Below are 21,100 nucleotides of genomic sequence, written 5' to 3'. Positions count from 1 at the left end.
TTCCTTTCTTTAAATGTGTATGGATATTTTGCCTGCATTTATGTGTGAGAACTGTATATGCATGTATACCTGGTGTCTAAGGGGGTTAGAATGACATTGGATTCCTTAGAACTGGACTTACAAATGGTTGTGAGCTGCTATGTATATCTGAGGAATTGAACCCAGATCCTCTGGAAGAGCAGCTAAGTGTTCTTAACCCCGGAGCCATCTCATTTTATTTGTATGTACTTTGTGTATGAGCACATGTGCCACAGCATCATGCATATGGAGATCAGGATTTGTTTGTTTGCTGTTATTATTTTTGAGACAAGGTTTCTCTTTGTAGCCTTGGCTGCCCTGGACTCCATTTGTAGATGAGGCTGGCCTCAAACTCACATCTATTCACCTGCCTCTGTCTCCCTGAGTGTTGGGATTAAAGGTGTGCGCCACCGCAACCGGCTCAGAAGACTTCTTACCAATCAAAGAGGTCTTCCTGATACTCTGGCTCTCCCTTACTCAGTACGCAATGCCTGCTCTGAGCCAGCTCATGAGCTTCCTTCACTTGTCCCATCAGCCAATGTCTAAACGGATGCTACTTCTTGGCCAGAACATAACATCACCCCTCTCATTAGCTTTTGTTATTATTCTGTCTTAGCTCTGGTGTCGCTTGCTCAAGTGTGACACCCACAAGGACATCTTACTGTGCTTTCCTATTCCGAGAGGCCAGAACTGTTAGGACAATTAATACAGCAACAACCTGAAGTAGGCACAACTTACAAAATGGTTACACCAACTCTAAGAATACATACAGGTTTCACAGAGAAATGCTAATATTAAAACAAAGGAGTAAAGTTTTAGCTGACTAGTGTCTTCTTCCTTTTCTAAGCTTTACCTCAGTTTTTTCGCTATCCCCCAAACAAGGCAGTACTCTGATGATGTAGTTGTATAAAATGGCCTAAAAAACATTTCTGGGGGGAAGGCAATGTCCTAAGTGGTTTATAACTAGCTGGTAAATTTTAAGAAATTCTTATTCTGAGTAGAAGTGCTATTAAAGGGAAGTGACCTCACAGCTCTGACCTGTCCTGAAATGACTTATTATGATGTGAGAAAACTCAAATGAAAAGCCTACCAGATAGAGCAGAGATGCTAACATGGTGCTGGGTTCTTTAATGAAACAAGTGTCACTAGGACTCCGAAAATGGCAGGGACTGTATATGTGTGCTGTATTTGAGCACAGGACAGGAAAAGCAAGCAAGAAATACAACATAGCGGAAGAAAATAAAACTCTTCACATTTTTTTTATCGAGCATCTGCCTTTATACAATGACAGACAAGAGATCCTGAGCTTTTCAACTGGAACCCCAAAAATAATCTCATCTTTGTAACCATGCCAACTACCACCACAAAGGATCTTCACTCATTTCATGAAAAGGAACTGGCATCAGCATGCAGATCATGGAATATAAACTACAAGGACCACAGTGAGAGCGCAAGCCAAAATTCAAGAATGTGCTAGAAAAAAAACTGTCTCTCTTACCTTTCGGCATCGAGGATTAGGGCAGCTGAACCTCTTCACATCGCTGTCCAACAGAGCAGGGAAGCTACAGGAGGGACACCTGGAATGAACAGGAAGGTACCACCACTCAGGATGGCTGAATGGGTTTCGTGGGGTTGTGCTATCAAGGTGGAATGCTGTGAAAGGCAGACAGTGCTTTCTACTCCTTAGCATTCACTATAACCTAGACTGAGCTTCTTCCTGTCCTTGCACTTTCCAGGAACCACAGGCATTATCTAAGTCAACCACATGCCTCAACTTTCCAAGGATTCCTTGTAAGAATTACTTTTCCTCCTATCCAGGGTAGTGATTCAGCTGCAGGCTAGGAGATTAGGTAGTAAAGGCAAGTGGATAGACTGCACAGATTTTTTCATTATAAAGCCTAATTGATTATACTGTTTCTTAGCAAGAAGAGGCAGGAAATACAGACAAGCCAACTCTGCCAGATTCTTCTTGCCTGATGAAGGCAGACTTTACCTTGGGAAATGAGCCGCTTCTCAGAACTCACCGGACAAGCTCATCTGCGTAGGCTGCGGCGACTTCTTCCTCTGCTTTTCGTTCATAGTATTTGTACAAAATCGTCTGGGGGAGCACCTTCTCCAGCTCGCTGGTTGGGAAGGAACATGTGCAGCTGCCTTCCATGCAGCTGAGTTCTGACTAGAATAAAGTGAACAAGCAACAAAAAATTAACCAGGGATTCAGAATAACAAAGAGCTAAGGAAGATAAACACATCTGTCAAGGGAAGGAGGACAACAAGAACCAGGGAGCCATTAAGTATGGCCATAACGGCCTTCTTTGATCCTAGCAGAGGATCTCCCAGCAGCACAAGCTACAAGCTATGAAGATGGAACACCAATGGCTACGGTGACAGACATGGCTCAGAGGGCTGGCCTCAGTGTCTGAAGTAAGCTGCTTCCTTTGTAGAGTCTGCAGCGCTAGAGACCCTCTGGGAAGGGGAGGGGAAACGTGGTAACTAGGTAAGAAATGGAGGAGAGGTTTGGGCTTCTATTCTTTCTCTGGATGGAAATTGACAGAAAGGAAGATGGTTCAGGGACAGCAGAGCTCAAACGTGGCCTCAAGTAAAGACCTGAAGCACAACCTGCGTATGGAATAGTGATGTCCCCATCTCTTTCTTCCCACTCAGTTCTAGACAGCTTGAGCAGGGCAAGCAGGACAGCTGGAGGATCACAACATGAAGCATTAACTACTGTTCAGTACCCAATGTGCCTGTGCTCAATACCCTTCCAAACATACCTTATTAAGAAGGGGAAGCACCAGGCTGGTGAGATGCCTCAGTGGTTAAGAACACACACAGCTAAATGTACCTCTAACCCTCCATCAAGAAAGCTTCTTTTTCCAGCACACAGACATAAATAGATGGGGAAAATAACGAAAACAACCGACCCTAGGGCACTCAGCCCCAAATGATACTCTGTAACACAGCCCTTACATCTAAGGCCAAGGACAATCATGAAAGGGGTGGAAAGTTCTAAGAGCCAGGGGACCAGGATGTCAGCTGCAAGATACCAACTTCTATATTTGACGGGGAAATCTCAACATGCCAACACAGATGGGAGGTATTTCACAAGGTCCCACCCTGAAATGAAGAGGTCCAGATAATTAAAGGCTGCTGCTGGAGGGAGAATTAGTTTTCTCTAGGGACAACCCTTTAAACACACATATGTAACACTCTAACAACTCAGCAGGTTGTATTGTGTGTGTGTTTTTCTCCCCTCTCTTGTCTTCCTCTTTCCTTGTGTCAGTACCAAGGATGGAACCCAGGACCTTTTATACATGTTAGGTAAGCACTCTGCTGCTAAGCTTCAGGCCCAGTCCTTGTATTTATTTTTACTTTGAGACTGTTCCACTAATGCTCAGGTTGGCCTTGACCTTGTTGCCTCAGCCTTCCACATAGCTGGACTACAGGCCTGCACCACTTGCTCACCCTTTATCTAACTGTGCCCAGGAAAGTGAGTGCTGAAGCAGGGCCCTATGGAGCTAGACACAGGGCATGAAGCACACAGGAAACTTGTACCCAGAACCAACATGACACAAATCAAGTCATACACGTATCAACCTATCAGCAGAACGTTGAGCCCACAGAAGAGGTCCACATGTCTGTAAGCTCGGCCACCTTCCATACTTATGTGTAGCACACACTTCTTACCTTTCCAGACCCGAACACTGCCTCTTGGGCATATCTGATGAGACATTCTTTGCAGAACAAGTGAGCATCAGCACACTGTGTCAGCTCCTCAAATGGAAACTCCCCATAGCAGCAGCGGCATTCAATCAGCTGTCCATCCTGCAAGCCAAAACAGATACATGTGAATGCCCACAGACTATACACGTAAGAGCTGAGGCCTCATCTATAGCCCTACACACTTCCTTGCCCAAGACACATAATGAGGTCAAAACTGACTCCTATAGTAAGGATTAACGGCATGACACATTATCCCAGAAGCTTTCCAAAGCTGAATTTTGTTCCTCTTTTCAGAGATCATAAGCCAGCTCTTGCTTCTGGTTAAAGGACTGAGGAAACCAACTGAAGCCAAATCCTTAAATACATACAGAGACGCAATTTCAGTGCTCACTGGATGTGCTGATGAGACAGACACATCCAGTCTGCAGCCTGCTCTCACTAATGCTCAAAAAGGCCACTAAACAACTTAGCAGATATGGATGGCAAAGAAACTCCTGGCCCGAGGCTACATGGAGGGAACCTCAGTTCTCTATTTCCTTCCAGCAACTGCCTACGGGTTTCTGTGCAGGCTCTTTAAGAACCTATTGATCTTTTTTTAGTTGTTTTGTATGATGATGCCTCCTCTAGCTGATGTCACTGTGACCTGAGTGAACTACAAACTCCCAAGTCAACAGGAGGTTATATAGAAAAGGCCACGGAGTACACTGAGAATAAATTAACTTGGTGAGATTTCAAAATACCTTTTGATACTGTTCTTCATTCATCTGCAGGGCAAGCAAAAAGTCTTCGTGCTGAAGAACAAAAGAATCAAACATTCAGATACAAATGTAGAAAGGAAACCATAGGCCAATAACATGGATTTAGTTTATGCACATTATTAACAGGAGCGTGCTACTTTGTTGGTTCTTCATGGCTGCTTCTGTCTCCTAACAATATCTTCTCTGGCACAAATACCTTCTGTTTTCACTCTGCTCTTTCCTGCATCAGCTGCCTTTTCTTCCCCACTCAATCTCCTTCCTTCTCTTCTCTAATCCTGCTCAAGGCCTTATTTACTGCTGAGCTCAATCTTCCTAAGAAACCAGGCTTCTCCAAAGCCTTGTGTCATTTCTATAAATGATACAGACTTTCCCCCCCCCCGGCTCAACTTTGTCTCAAAACTTTTAAAGCTCCTAAACAACATTATTCTATGATTTTTGTCTTCAAATTGAACCTGTTCTTGTGCGCCGACCTTCACCTATCAACTGGTCCCTCACTGTGCTAATTCCCCTCGATCAATTGCACTGTTCCAAATTCCTGGCTTCTCCTCACCACCATAATAACCATTGCAGCTGAGGACCAGCCTCTATTACAACTGCTACCAGTCTCTTCCAGTCATGGGGAATAATTCTATTTTGAGCAGTCCAATTTTTAAAAAAAAGGACTTATTTATTATTTATACATTATTCTGCCTGCATGTGTGCCTGCCTGCACAATAAGGAATAAGATTTCATTACAGATGGTCGTCAGGCACCATGTGGTTGTTGGGAAATTGAACTCGGGGCCTTTGGAGGAGCAGACGGTGCTCTTAACCTCAGAGCCATCTCTCCAGCCCCGAGTAGTCCAATTTTTAAGAGTTTGTTTCACACACATTGAATGCATTCCATGAGACATCACTACCTCCTTAAAGTGCCTTAGGTACATCATTTCTACAGGACACCATACTATTTCATCATAACCTTCTGGATTGTCCCCATTAGCAGTCACATGTTGTATAACTACTGGGAATGCTGTTGGTGATTTTGTGACCTAGGTCTGCCTGTCCTCAAAAGGTGCTGTGTGTTTAACTTTGTCTCCTGAAAGGTGCTGTCTCATCCAATCACCCTCCTGCTTTCTCATTTATTTGACTTCTCGGCCCTATGACACAGTTCCTTTTCTTTCTATCTGGGGGAAACTCCCTCTCTGGTTCAGTCACTGGGAATGAACCTATTTGTTCTCTCTTTTCTGTTTTTTTGTTTCCCAAGATTTGCTAATCCCACCTGCATTTTTTCCAGTTGCTCAGCCAGTCTTTTATAAACAAAATATCCCACAATGAAAAGAGAGAGAGAGAGAAATTGCTGTTAAAAACAGCGTAGCAAACACCCTGTCAGCTTTGTCAAACAAAGTATCCATTCCTTCTTTTCCTGCTTTTTGCCCTAAGGTACTTGAAATTCAGTGTTCCATTCAGGCACAGTAGTGGCCATGCGCCTGTCTTTTAACTGTCTCTTAGTATCCTCTCTGGCTCAGCTCAGCTTCTTCTGGCTCAACTTGCACCGTCTTCTCTTCTTACTCTGCTAGTTCAATTTACTTTCACCTGTGCCTCATTTTCACTCTGGGCTCTCTCTTTTCTTCTTGTCTCTAGCCCTCCTCAATCTTTGTTCTCCCATGAACTGTCTTCTCCCACCCTACTCTTCTGTCTCCTGGATCCTACTCCTGCCTACTCCTCAGTCCTTCTACTCATTCCTCTTCCTCTCTGCCTCTGCTGGCTTTTTTTGTTTGTTTGTTTTTTGTTTCTGTTTTGTTTTTCAAGACAGGATTTCTCTGTGTAGCATTGGCTGTCCTCAAACTCACAGCAATCTGCCTGCCTCTGCCTGCTGGGATTAAGGCATGCACCTCTGCGGCTTTTTATATCCTCTTCTATTCCCAGAAGTCCAAGAGCCAACTGTCACTGAAGGACAGAGTCATTTAAAGGGCCAGGCACATAAAATACTTCACAGTACAACAGATAATCTATTAATTAAAAAAAATCATTTTTGGAAGAGCTCTGTGATAATTTTTCTTAAACTTAATTTTTTATGTATAGGTATTTCTTTCTATATGCATGTCTGTGTACTATGTGTGTGCCTAATGCCCATACAAAGGATTCAAATCCCCTGAAACGGGAGTTACAGATAGCTGTGAGTGATCAAGTGGGTGTTGGTAACTGACCCTAAATCCTTTGGAAGAGCAGCCAATGCTCTTAATATCTGAGCTATTTCTGCAATTCCTCGTGGTGGTATTAATGAATGTGATTCTGTGATAAAGGGATCAAGATTAAACCCTTTCTTCAAATTCTAGTGTCTGCTTGAGCTGCACAATCCTATCCACACACACCACTTCACTGTGAGATGGTGCCTACCAAAAATACTCAATTTTGATTAGTCAGTAATTTTTCTTTCAGTTGTTTTCTTTAGAAAATTAATAAAGGGTGTGTGGGTGTTCACACAGATTCAGCTATTCTCAACTCAGTTGACAAGTACATCTCTTCAGGGTGAGTTTTTATGTCCAGATGCTGTAGGAACACTCATGCACTTCTCATTTTTGTTGGAGGATGTTTTTTGTTTTGTGGAGTATGTGTTTTTATTTTAAGATTTATTAATTTATTATTATATATACAGAGCTCTGCCTGCATGTACACCTCCATGCCAGAAGAGAGCATCAGATCACATTATAGATGGCTGTAAGCCACCATGTGGTTGTTGCTGGGCACTGAACTCAGGACCTTTGGAAAAGCAGAGAGCTCACCAGTCCCAGAGTATGTATCCAAATGCTGATTTATGTACATTGCATTTAGGTACTAGTTGCAGTCTTTGGCACTGTTATTTTTATTAAGCACCTCTGGTCTCAAAGTTGTGTAAAAATTGTTCTCCATTACCTCTTGATTGGTAAATAAATTGCCAACGGCTGGGTAAGAGAGAAGACAGGACTCCCGGAACCTGGTGGGGTCTCAGGTGGGGACTGGGAGAACATGATAAACAAGGAGATGACAGAGTTGGACTAAGATGCCAGGTAAAACAAACCCTCCAATCAAGACTCACCTGCCTTCACCAGTGTCAGAGGCTTGAACACAGGCTTTTCTTTAAAAAGGAGTACATATGTGTGGTACCAGTGGTGGAACCACGCTGAGCTACATCTCCAGCACCCAAAGAAGCTCTTACAACCAGCTTTAAGAGGGAACAAACTAGAATCCCAGAATCACATTCCAGGATCAGAGCACAGCTTCCTACCTCTGCCATTTCTTTCATTTTCTGCTCATAGAATTCCTGCTCTTGCTGCACAGCTGGAAGGAGGGCCTGCTGGTCATATGACCTACAATGTCGACGCTTATTTTCCAGAAAGAACATCCTCTTTTCTATTTTTATGTTACCTAGAAGACATATTACAAAGTGAAATGACAGGACAATTCTTCGCTAGGAATCCAGGCCAGCCATCCTGTCTCCTACAACTTAGCACCCCAACAGCCCTGAGGGAGGACACTGTGGCTCCCCACAACCCATCTTGCAGCTGGAGACGTCATCTGTTCCTCCTCATTTTTTCTTTGTGAGCACCAACTCTGAGCTTCTCTTATTCTGACAGCACTGTGGCGAGCACACAGTTTACCCTTATAAGGACAGTGGCTTCACAGTTCTGGATTAGTACAGAGATAGGTAGAATGGCTTGTGTTTATTTACTGGTCAATCTGGTCAAACTATCTAACCAGTTCTCACATTTCAAGAGCAGTGTTAGTGCACACACAAAATTCTCCACTGAACAGCATCTTTCTGTTATAATGTACCTAAGGAAGGAGGAAGCCAACAACTGCAGCTACAGTGTATACAACAGTCCTAGTCAGCTACTTTTGTGCTTGCTGTGCCTTTATAAACAGCGAGTACACTGTGCCCCACTTCAGTGCTCACAAAACAGAAGGCAGCAGATTATCATTACCTTGTTCAAATTTGAAATCTATGAAAGAATACTGATTCATTTCTTTCCTCTTTTTTCGTTTCCCACTGGATTCAGGTGACAGCTCCTGCCATTTTTTAATGGCATCAGAAAAGGCCTAAAAGTAGAGAAAGGGGAAGGTTACCATCATAAATAAAGAACAAATAATCAGAAGGCAATCCCTGAATCTCATCTTCCCTTACAGTGCCAGCTCTGCCTAGTGTGACAACATCAAACAGCAGTCCCTCCAGCCCCAACGAAGCTTGCACACGGAAGCCCTCTACTGTCTGCTGCAGTTGGAGATCTTTAACCCAGTGTCTCGCTCTCTCCTTGGCAACTCCAGCTTCATGTCTTAGGTCTTTCCTATTAGCACTTTTTAAAAAGACCTCATTCCCTTTTCAGCTCTTAGCCCCACCCTCTTTATCTCTGTTTCACCCCCTACCTTCCCACGGGCTTGAACAAACTCAAGAGCCCATGCTTCCCACCCAGCTTCTCTTCAGCCCATGTGTTAACAAGCGGATAAGGACAGGCCTCCCTCCATGACTGCCTGGCACCCCTGGCAGCACACATGTGCTAATGCTCCCACCGACTCTGCCTCGATCCTCTGCTGGCCCATGTTGTGAGTCATCTCTACCTGACAGACTCTCTAGACATCTCAGTGCCGTTTGCCTTCTGCATACTGTTAACTCTAAAAATCTCACCTCCAGCTGTTTCTCTAACCTCTTCTGTCCATTTAACCACCTAACAAATGGGCTGCCCCACAAACGCTGCTCATTTGAGTGGCATCTCATTATTTCTTCACAATCTATTTCTTTTCAGTTTTCCTCTCTTCCATAACTCCTCTTCTGTCCTTAAACATGCTGTATTTTTTTTCTTTCAAAGTACACCTCAATCATTAATAGCATAATTTTTTGTTTGCGTCTCTGCTTCAAGTCATTTCCTCTACCAGACTATAAGCCTCTGGAGGTCAGGAAATGTTGTGTATGTTTAGAGAGAAAAGGCTAGCCCAAGTCAAACTTCAAAACAGCTAGATTTGCAGACAGTGCAGTCTAGAAGCTAAAGCTCCCTTCTTTGATAATGCAACCTCATATAGACCTGGAGAAACCCAAAGCCTGCTAATGGCAACACCCATCATGCTACTACCTTCCTGCTCTCCTTCTTTGGCTATGGCATTTCCCATTTCTTCTTTCAGGAATTTCCAAACCCCTATGCAGCAACCTTAAAGTCCTATCTTAGTACTCAGCTGCAAGAATATGACGATTCACCAACTCTGGACTGGAGATGGCTTAGCAGTTGAGGTCAATGGCTGCTCTTGGAACACCTGGCTTTGATTGACAGCACCCACCTGGTGGTTCACACCTGTCCCTAACTACCAACTCCAGGGAATCTGACATCTTCTTCTAGCCTCCCACAGCACCAGGAAAGCATCTGGTACACAGGTATATATGCAGGCAAAACACTCACATACTTTTTCTTAAAGATTCACTAACTTTATCCAAGATAAACACTTCACCTTTGAACTAAAGCTATTTGCTAAAATTCCCAACTTAGCTACATTTTGCCAGTGAGGCTACTAGAGCACAAGTGCTAACTGAAAGGTGGTGCACTGGCTTGGTGGCTCCAGACTGCAGTGCTCAGGGGGCTGTTACTGGTTCTACATAGCAGTGGGAAAGTCTAACCTAAAATGAACATTCAGTACTGGTCAGGGAATCCATTATCTTTTTAAATGCCTAGCAACACAGATTACTTTCCTGCCTCTTAGCTGTCTGTATCATGGCTGGTGTGAAAGCATCTTTCCACCAAGGCTCTGCTCTAGTGACTTTTCAGCTTTCCCAGCTCTCTTTTTTCCCTCTAGAATACTTACCACACTGTGCCCCGAACAGATTAAAAGCTCTTTGGAAGAAGTTACATTGTACACAATTTTTCTGTCTTTCTTCTTCCTTCTTCAATAAACTAAGCACCCACTCACGTGATAGTTCTAAGTCAAGCATACAGTCAATCTGGTAAGGTTTTTAAGATATCTAAAGCAAGGGCCAAAGTTACCTAGAAGGAGGGGTGGGGGGGGGAAGGGACGACAGACAGACACACAGACACACACACACACAGACTGACTGACTGACTGAGAAGGCTTGTATTCCCAGCACTGGCTGATGAGGCAGAAGGATCCTAAGTTTCAAACTAGAGGCGGCTACACAACAAATCTCTGTTGAGAGAATGAGGAACAGTACAATGGGGGTGCTGATGTCTTGAAAACCAAGGGACAGAAGAAACTTAAGTCTGATAGAGGATGAGTAAAGGTGCGGCCATGCCACTCATGCAGAGCCACATGACAGGATGCCTAGGGAGTAGATACCCGGAGAGGGACCTAGTTTACGGAACAGATTAAAAGATGACCTGCCCCACTAGAGGCTTAAATTAAATGTTCCTTTGATATTCCTGGTGCATGAGCTAGGGCAGGCGACGAACCAACTGAACAAGACAGTCATGTCTACAGTAGAATATCTGAGAAAAAAGCTGAACAGGAAGTCAATTTTCAAGCTGGTGAATGTGGAATCAACTGAAAGAAAAGCCTCTTGAGTAGATATGTGATTTCCAGGAAATTAACTGAGAGAAGACCCTTCCCCAGAGTGGGCAGTACCTTCTAGCAATGGTCCAGATATAAAGAGACCCAAGGGGAAAGCTACTGCTTTTTTTGCATTCTTGCCTCTGCAACTTGCTGAAGAGTGTATCTAGCCTGCTTGCTGCCGCCACCACCACTCTCCTTAATTTTAACTACAAACCCCATGAAAACTCAAGGGAAAAAAGAAAGAAAGAAAACCATAATAAAGAATACATTATTTGTCTTAGTAGCAAATATATTCCCAAGTCATAATAAAGAAAACCCTGAAAACAGAGATTTACCAAGAAGTATGTACATGAAAAAGGGTGTGTGGGCCAGGTTTAATTCCAGGACTTCAGAGCAGTGGCAGGAGATCTGTTTAAGGCCAGCCAGGGATACAAAGTGAGACCGCCCTTCCCAAAAGCAAGCAAGGTGAGGTGGTGTACACCTTTAATGTCAGCATTTGGGAGATAAAAGCAGGGGGAATCTCAAAACCAGTCAGTCGGTCTATACAAGTTCCAAGCTACATCTGGGAGGTGGTGGTGCATGTCTTTAATCCCAGCACTTGGGAGGCAGAGGCAGGCGGATGGCTATGAGTTCCAGGCCAGCCTGGTCTACAAGGTGCTTCCAGGACAAGCAAGACTACATAGACCCTGTCTCAAAAAAAAAAAAAAAAAAAAAAAGTACAGGCTACAAAGTGACACACACACACACACACACACACACACACACACACACACACACACATACTCTCTCTCTCTCAAAAAAGAAAAAGAAGAAAAAACGTGTGTGGGTGTAAGACCTTATCACACTGCAATGTTTTCATTAATCTATTAAGCATAACCCTGTGCTCAAAATTTGAAGGCAAATGCTACAAAACAGATTAAAGAGCCTTAAGAGAATAGATGCAGCCTCCAGCCTGCCACTTGAAAACTGCATACAGGCATTTAAACAATATTTGGTTAAAAAAAATACTTATTTTATGTTATGTGTATGAGGGCTAGGCCTACACATACGCCTGTGCACCATGTACATGTAGTGCCCTCAGAGGCCAGAAGAGGGTGTCAGGTCCCTTGGGACTTGAATTATAGACACAGTGTTAGGGCAGTAACTTGTTTACTGAAACTAGGTACCAGATCACAGCTTTGCACTATTATCCAGTTCTTCTAATGGATGGATAAGAGATCCTTTCTATACTGTAAGAAACTGAAGCTCAGTGTGTACCAGACATTTGCTAAAAATCTCACACTAGTAAGCAGCAGAAAACGAATGTTTGAAATCAGGAGGAAAAATGTAATTACACCTATATTTCATCAAATTCAAGCTCTAATAATTTATTTAAAGTCTAGGGGAAACCAGGTGTAGTGGCGCATGCCTTTATTTAATCCCAGTACTCTGTAGGCAGAGGCAGGCTAGGATCACTGTGAGTTCGAGGCCAGCCTGGTCTAACAAAGTGAATCCAGGATAGCTGCGGCTATACAGAGAAACTCTGTCTCGAAAAGAAAAAATAGCAACAACAACTAAACACCATGCCTGGCATGGTGGCACACACGTTTAACCCCAGCACTCGGGAGGTGGATTGCTGTGAGTTTAAGGCCAGCCTCATCTACAAAGTGAGTCTAGGTCAGCCAAGGCTACACAGAGAAAACCTGTCTCGAAAAACCAAATAAATAAATAAATGTAAATAAATAAATAAGCAGGAAGGAGACATTGAGAACCTACAGATAAAAGACTTAAGCAATCAATGGCCCTAACCAAGTTTAACTTGGAGCTTGGTATGACTGAACAAGTTATGGAACAGGCAGACACACATCACACTCCAGGTACCCTGCTTTCCACAGTACAAATGCCATCACATACCACCATGTGGACATTGGGATTCCCTGCTTTAAAGAAGCACTTCTTGATCAACAGCTGCATCCCCTGACAGACTCTGAAGCTTGTTGCCACAAGCCACCCCCATCTCTGTGATTTGTACCTCTTCTATCTCTGCAGAAGAATCAAGGAATAATCCCAACAGGAAGCCCAAGGGCTCACCTTTCGGGTGATTGCATAGTGTCCTTTGAGCTCATGGAGGGCCCACTTGATGTCCTGGCTGCTGAGCATTTTGAAATCAGCCATCAAGAGGTCAGCAGCTTGAATAAAGCAGCGCTGGTCAAGTGGAGTCAATTTGGAATAGTCAAAAAAATCTCTTTTGGGCAACTGAAATGAGACAAAAAACAAAGAGTGAGATAGCACATTCCTCTACAAGAGGATGATGGAGGCTGGATAGAGCGCTCAACGGTTAAGAATACTTGCTGTACTTTCAGAGGAGCTAGGTTTGGTTCCCAGGACACACATCAGGCAACTCATAGCTGCCTATAACCCTAATTTCTGGGAATCCAACACTATATTTTGGTCCCCTTGGGTACCTGCATGCACACTATAGCGCACATACAGACATATAGTTCCCACCCCACAAAAAAATAACAAGTAAGATGGGAGGTGGTGGCATACACCTTTAATCCCAGCACTCGGGAGGCAGGGGCAGGAAGGCCTCTATAAGTTCAAGGCCAGCCTGGTCTACAGAGCTAATTCTAAGACAGCGAGGGTTACACAGAGAAACTCTGTCTCAAAACCAAACCAAATAAACAAATCTTTTAAAAAGTAGATTACACTTTGTCCTCATAATTACTCTATAAGGTGACCAGATGAAACAAACAAAAGAGAAATGGTTCCTATCTGCACTTCTGGCACTAAAAGGCTGAAGCAGGGATATGGTGACGGTGAGTGCAAGGCCAGCAGAGGCTACACATTAAGAATCAACTGGGTGAGGAAGGGTTGTACCACACAGCATACTCAACATTAGTCTAGATTGCAACTATTGACTAAAGTTTTGAAGCTTTGACGTCTCGATATGGAATTTGCTACATAGGCTGAACAGAAATCATGTAAGAATGGCTGTCTACATGCTGAAGTGTTTGCAGGGGTGCAATAATGGTTTTGTAATTCAGGATGAAAGTATTCTAATAAACGGTGACAGCTATGAGGAAATTTTAATGGTACAATTCGTGCAAAGTATTTCAATTTTTATATAGTTCACAATTATAAAACATTAAGAGAAATATTAGAACACCACAAAGAATCTTGGCTCTTTTCCCTTTTTATGAAATTGCTCTGTAGGACTACAGGACAGGATTTGCTTGATTCCTCATGGAAATGGGAAGATAAAGTAACAATGAGGGAGATTTGCAGGGAGGTCAGCAAACATTCTGAAGCCATATGTCACCTGCTTGCCTTTACTGCCTTATGCTAACAGCACAGAGCAGATGAGGCTCAGGGGCTAAGCCACTAGGATACTTGCCTTTACATCGTCCTGGCTGGCAAGCAGGCTGCTGCTGGGGTGGATGATAAGTCGGTCTTCTCTCTTTGGATAATCTGGGTTTTCCAGAAGAAAATTACAAAGTCTGCAAAAAAACAAAAAACCCCACACCATATTATTTTCCAAATCCCATACTTGCCCACTGAGTCATCTAAAAAATGCTTGGGGGAAAAATGCCTCTATAGACACAAGACAACTAAATTATCACGTAATTAAGGGTGTACTAGTAGTGGCACATTCAGAGGGTTGAGGCTGGAGGATCTCAAACTTGACACTGGTTCAGCTTAGGGAAAAAAAAAAGGAATTAAGATGCTGTACCCAGGGCTGGAGAGATGGCTCAGTGGTTAAGAGCACTGACTGCTCTTTCAGAGGTCCTGAGTTCAATTCCCAGCAACCACATGATAGCTTACAACCATTTATAATGTGATCTCACGCCTTCTTCTGGTGTGCAGTTGTACATGCAGGCAGAACATTGTATATATAATAAATAAATAAATCTTTAAAAAAAAAAAAAAAGATGCTGTACCCTAGAACAACTAAGCAAATAATTAAGACAAGCCTATCAGTCTCTGGTTTCACTGCATGATGTGCTGGGCACACGCATATAACCCCAGCACTCAGGAGGTGGGGACAGAAGACACTTCATCCCAAACCAAAACCAGCTGAGGCTACACAGCAAGAATTGAGCCCAAACAAAATGAAAACAATGATCACACTGACAAATGCAGAGTCCTCAGAGCTTATCTCCAAGAGGAAGTCACTGAAATGAGTAATGCTTACACTGCACAGAACAAGAGAGTACAGAAGGAAAGTAGCTGTTCTTCAAGACTATGAGCATATAAATGAGAATAAGTTTGTATTTGCACTCACAATCTAACATATTTGCTATAAGGTTGCTGAGCAAATAAATGAACTCCAGGATGCCAATGACCTGTGTAAGCCTGTAGTAAAGCAAGCTTCTGGGCATGAAGTCAGGCTCCGCTTATTAGTTAACTGCAGATTGATGAGCAGATTCCACCCTCTTAGGACAGATTCTCCTCATAACAAACTCATTCAGCTGTCTCTAGTCAACATCAGTGCTGAAATCCTGCAAAGCTAAGATGAGGTAGCACGAGCTAACCCACAATGACACGTCAGCGTGAAGAATAAATCCAAGCTAGGCTCCTCATCCAGTAACCACGGCAAATCACAAGGCTGGACAGAGGACAGCACAGCAGTCAGTGCTAAGGCCAGCCTAGGTGGAGCTCAGCAGCATACAATGTCAGCTGATTTCCTCACGTGTTTTTTCCTTTCCTTATTCTAGCAGATTTGCAGAATGACCTCTTCCCTTCAAAACTATCACCTACTTCCCTTCTTGTCCAATGTCAGTACTGTGGCCCCTAGCAGTATGGCAGATGTGGCCAGAAGAGAACAGAGAAAAGGTGTCCCTTTCTAGGCTTCTCTTCTCACCTGTATGTTAGGAGCAATGACAAGCTCGGGACAGTGTCATACACTGTTAACCCCAACACTCAGGCAGAGGCAGGAGGCAGCTTAGTTCCAGACCAGCCTGAGCTACATAGCAAGACCCTGCCTCAAAAAAGCAATCAATCAAAGAACAGGATCATCAAAGAGCTATGGAAACTAGTTACAGGCATCTCTTCCAAGTCTGGTTCAGGGTCTTTCTAAAGTGTATGCTTTAGAATGGCCAAAACATTACCTATATTTTACCACCAAAAGGAGAGGGAGTGTGGTGGTCTGAATAGGTACGGCTCCCATAGGCTCGTGTGTTTGAAATCTTGGCCCATAAGTGGTGGCACTATTAGGAGGTGTGGCCTTGCTAGAATGGGTGTGGCCTTAGAAGAAGATTGTTACTGTGGGGACAGGCTCTGAGGTCTCCTATGCTCAAGCTCTGCTCTGTGTGGGCATTCAGTTTCCTCCTTGCTACCTGTAGGTCCAGATGTAGAACTCTCAGCTCTTGCAGCACCATATCTGCCTGCATGTCACCATGCTTCCCACCATCATAATGGACTAAACCTCTGAAACTGTAATGTTTTTATCAGTTGCCATGGTCAGGGTGTCTCTTTACAGTAATGTAACCCTAGGTAAGACAGAGGGGGGTGGGGGAGAGGGAGGGGGGAGGGGGGGGGAAGCGGAGGGAGTATGGTGGAATACTTACACATTCAAATCATAGTAATTCTTTAAATGAATTATCTCTTCAACATATCCATTTGCTACATCTGGAAATCTTGCTTCCTAGAAAGGAGTAAATATTATTTATATTTTGTTCTGTAGGATGGTTTTGGAAAGCAACAAAAAAAATTTGAAGGGTAGAAAGTATATAAAATGCCTGAAGACCAGAGAATGGCTGTAAAGCAGCTCTGGGCCTGGCTTAAAAATCAGCCCCTTAAGGGGCTGGAGAGATGGCTCAGAGGTTAAGAGCACTGGCTGCTCTTCCAAAGAAGCTGAGTTTCAATTACCAGCAACCACAAGGTGGTTCACATCCACATCCATCTAGAATGAGATCTGGTGCCCTCTTCTGGCCCACATGTGTACATGCAGGCAAGGCAGAACACTGTGTACATAATAAATCTTTAAAACAAACAAACAAACAAAACAAACAAACAAACAAAAAAAAAACAGAAAGAAAGAAATGCATATCTGCTTTCAAGCTCACACCTCAAAGGGTCACAGGGAGGCAGAGGCAAACAGATTGATATCAGTTCGAGGCCAGTCTGGTCTATATAGTGAGTTCTATGACAGCCACAGGATACAAAGAGAAACCCTGTCTTGAAAACCAAACCAAACCAAAACAAAAGGCCAGACATGGTGTGCACACCTTTAGTCCCAGCACTCAGGAGGCAAAAGTAGGCAGATGATATCAGTTTGAGGCCAGCCTGATCTACAAAGTGAATCCAGGAAAAACAAATCGAACAAACAAACTAAAACAAAAAGGCCTGGCAAACTAGTATTAAAAGACTTAGAGGAGCCAGGTGTGGTGGCGCACGCCTTTAATCCCCGCACTTAGGAGGCCGAGGCAGGTGGATCTCTGAGTTTGAGGCCAGTATGGTCTACAAAACTAGTCCAGGAAAGTCAAGGCTACACACAGAAAACCTGTCTCGTGGGGGGGCGGGGGGTGAGACTCAGAGAAGGCAAATAACAACTGATCATGGAAAACAAAGGCCTGCTTTGCTCTTTGCAGCAGGTATCCTATAGAATCATGAAAATTAAAATGATGGATGCACTGAAAACAGAATGTTACTTTATTCAGTTGGCAGAGATTTATGACCACAAAAGCTAGTGGTTGCTGTGTTACAAAGTAAGGCCTTTGACAAACAGGAGTTTACAGGACTACCAGCACTAGGCACCATGACCTACAGCTAGCAACAAGAGCACTTCCTGGAGGGGAGTGCAATCTGGACTGCTGCTCATTATAGATATTTGGATTCTTTCCTTTAACCTTAGATATACACATCTTAGGAAAATAATGTTTACATAAAGTCTTCCTTTGTTTACTGCAACGGCAGAAAACATAGCATAATATCAGTATTAATAGTACAGCATTATTAAGTCATAATAAAAAGAAATAAACTTACAGTTTCTTTCACTAACAGTGCAATGAGTTCTTTATCTACTCCAGCAGCTTCTTGTTCCCACATGTTTTCCAAGTTGGCTTGTTGAGATGCTGGCAGGGGGAAAGGTGGCCCAGGGTCTTCATCAATTGCTAACTGCTGGTCTTCAAGTTCTCCTAGAGGATGGGCTGGCTGCGGAGAAGCAGGGCCTGGAATCCCCTCCTGCTGGGGTCCTGGCCTTGGAAAAGCTGGCTCTGGGAAATCATGGGGCAAGAACATTGGGCCCATTTCTGATTCAGAATGCCGCTCTTGGGGCACAACCTGGTTTATTCTCTCCTGAGGCTGTGGATTCAGAGCCTGGAAGTATGGATGGTCAAGCCAATACTCTTCTTCGATTACCTGGTCGTCTACTGAGGCAGTTGGCTCTCCAGGATTTGATAAGAGATCAGTCTCTGAGTCTTCCAATGATTGGTTCTGAACCTCCAAAGGTTCACTTTCTGGGAAAAGAAGGTCATTTTCTCCCAATATAATGACTTTCTGCTCCAACCTGGGGTTGACAACGTTGTTCGCTGTCTGCTTATTGCTTGGTCCAGGTTTGGCTTCTCCTTCTTTTTTGCTACTCCCAAGATCCAGAAATTCACCATATTCATCCTCAGAATCATCCTGTGCCCCAGAACCAAACAATGAGTTGTTATAAAAGGAAAGATAGCTGTGGATATCTGCTTCAAAGTGTGCTCTAGACTTTCTAGGCCTTTCTTCTCCCAATCTGTTCAGATCTTGCCACTGGGCAGCTGGTTTGATGAGATTGGGTCGGGATGTATGAGGCTTATGTGTCTAAGAAAAAAATAAAATTTTAATAATAAAAAATCAATTTCCTTCCTGTATCTATGCCTACTTCTGGACTCATACTGAAAGGATAGGAAAGAAACAAAACTAGAAGCATCCCCTCCCTCCATCCCCCGCAGAAGAAAAGACTATTACATCTCTCTCTCTTTTTTAAAGATAGGTAGGGTCAGGGCGGTGGTGAGGTACAGGCCTTTAATCCCAGTACTTAGGAGGCAGAGGCAGGCGGTTCACTGTGAGTTCAAGGCCAGCCTGGTCTACAAAGTGAGTCCAGGACAGCCAGGGCTACACAGAGAAACCTGTCTCAAAAAACAAAAACAACAACAAAAAGATAGGTAGGGTTGCACTATGTACTCTTGGCTGGCCTGGAACTCACCTGCCTCTGCCTTCTAGGTGCTGGGATGGTAATGGCCCCCTGGCCAGACAGTCTAGCCAAAATAAAGAGTTCTGGGCTCACTGACAGACACTGCCTCAAATAAAGTAGGTGGAGAACAACAGAGGAAGACAGCAACCCCCTGAGGTCTCCACCAGTGTATATAAGTGAATGAACCCTCACATTTGTTCGTGTACTTGTAAAACACACACACACACACACACACACACACACACCCTCTCAAATCTCTGAGTACTCAGCAGAGTAAGTCAAAGCCACAAAACTTAATATCATCTAGCCATAATAAATAAGGTATAAGCAAGAACACAGATAATATTAGAAGCTAGTAGTAATGTAAAATGGTACAGCTGCAGTTAGGCTTCAACAGTTTCTAAGTGATGCAGCAACTCTTCTTGCATATACAAACAGAAATGAAAATATATAGTCACACACAAACCTTTACAGCAGAACTACACATTTTTCATGACAGTCAAAAGTACAATTCAAAAGACCCATCATTTGTTACATACATAAACAAGATTATCTGTATAATTCTCAATCCACACTAAAATCACTTATGTAATCTAAAAGCATGCATAATATGCTTACAGCCATTAAGATATGTTATATAATTAAGAGGACATGTGCCTGGGTGTGGTGACACCAGCTTTAATCACAGCATTGTGAAGGCAGAGGCCAGCAGATCTCTGTGAGTTCGAGGCCAATCTGGTCTACAAAATTAGTTCCAGGACAGCCAGAGTATTATTACACAGAAACACTATCCCAAAAACCCAAGAAGATAAACACATAGTGAACGTCTAAAGTAGTATAGGAACCGCATAATAAGCAAAGTATGTCAAATATGACAAAGCAGAAGGGAAGAACTACTAAATACCAAAGCAGAAATCTATGCCTGAGAAAACAAGTGCAAGCTCCACCAGGTAAATCTTAGAGCTATTTCTTGGGTAAAGGAAATGAATAAAACAAAGAGAATGGGCTAGAAAGATGGCTCAGCTGTTCTTCTAAAAGATCAGTTTGGTTCTCAGCATCCACATCAGCAGCTTACAAATACCTATAACAAAGCCAATGGATCTGATTGCCTTTTTATGGCCAAGGGCAATTCATTCACACATGGCATTCATTCTCACAGACAGACACATAAAGTGAAAATAAATCTTAAGAAAAAATATTTAAAAGAAGGAATAGAAAGCAATGGTTAAATTTATCAAATCAAGAAAACATGAGAAATGCCAGTGTGGTAGTACGTACTCTTAATCCCAGCACTCAACCCAGGAGATAGAGATAGGTGAATCTATGTCATTGCCAGGTCAGTCTATTCTATATAACATGTTCCAGGCCAGCTGGACTATATGAGGCCCTGTCTAAAAGAAAGAGGAAAGTAAAAAAAAAAAAAAAAAGAGAGAGAGAAAGAGAACCAAATACTCAAAATAGAAAAAGAACCCTCCAAAAAAAACCAAACCAAAACAAACAAAACAAAAAACAGCTGGGCGTGGTGGCGCACGCCTTTAATCCCAGCACTCGGGAGGCAGAGGCAGGTGGATTGCTGTGAGTTCAAGGCCAGCGTGGTCTACAAAGTGAGTCCGGGACTACAAAGTGAGTCCGGGACAGCCAAGGCTATACAGAGAGACATTGTCTCGAAAAACTAAAAAAAAAAAAAACAAAAAAACAAAAAACCACCAAAAACCAAAAACCAAAACACTACAGTAAAAGTTTTTTAAAAAGGCTTTAACTTTTTGTTTGTATATTCAAAACCATAGATAAAACTTATAAACTATTCTCATAAAGCCAGCATCATTAAAATGTTATCAAGAATATAGCATGGGTGGGACTAAAGATACCTGAGAACTATAAAGGAATTAAGTTCTATATGATAGTAAGGCACATCATATATAATAATGGCTAAAAAGTGAGAGCAATAAAGT

The 21,100-nt window shown here is 43.1% G+C and overlaps 1 protein-coding gene across 1 annotated transcript in view; it reads right to left on the bottom strand.

The window, feature by feature from the left end:
* Rnf216 (ring finger protein 216) overlaps positions 1-21,100 on the bottom strand; it is a 103,689-nt gene that overhangs the window by 62,778 nt on the left and 19,811 nt on the right. The window contains exons 4-13 of the mRNA XM_051161098.1: positions 17,966-18,604; positions 16,549-16,625; positions 14,376-14,478; positions 13,070-13,234; positions 8,437-8,551; positions 7,740-7,879; positions 4,479-4,529; positions 3,703-3,840; positions 2,043-2,191; positions 1,517-1,595 (exon numbers count right to left, since the gene is read on the bottom strand). Of these exons, the coding sequence (XP_051017055.1) occupies positions 1,517-1,595; positions 2,043-2,191; positions 3,703-3,840; positions 4,479-4,529; positions 7,740-7,879; positions 8,437-8,551; positions 13,070-13,234; positions 14,376-14,478; positions 16,549-16,625; positions 17,966-18,604 (1,656 nt within the window). The remainder of the gene's footprint in view (positions 1-1,516; positions 1,596-2,042; positions 2,192-3,702; positions 3,841-4,478; positions 4,530-7,739; positions 7,880-8,436; positions 8,552-13,069; positions 13,235-14,375; positions 14,479-16,548; positions 16,626-17,965; positions 18,605-21,100) is intronic.

The sequence above is a fragment of the Acomys russatus genome, chromosome 19 (genome assembly GCF_903995435.1).
Source record: "Acomys russatus chromosome 19, mAcoRus1.1, whole genome shotgun sequence".
Lineage (NCBI taxonomy): Eukaryota > Metazoa > Chordata > Mammalia > Rodentia > Muridae > Acomys > Acomys russatus.
The sequence above is the reverse complement of the archived record's forward strand: the minus strand, read 5'-3'. Positions and strand labels throughout refer to the sequence as shown.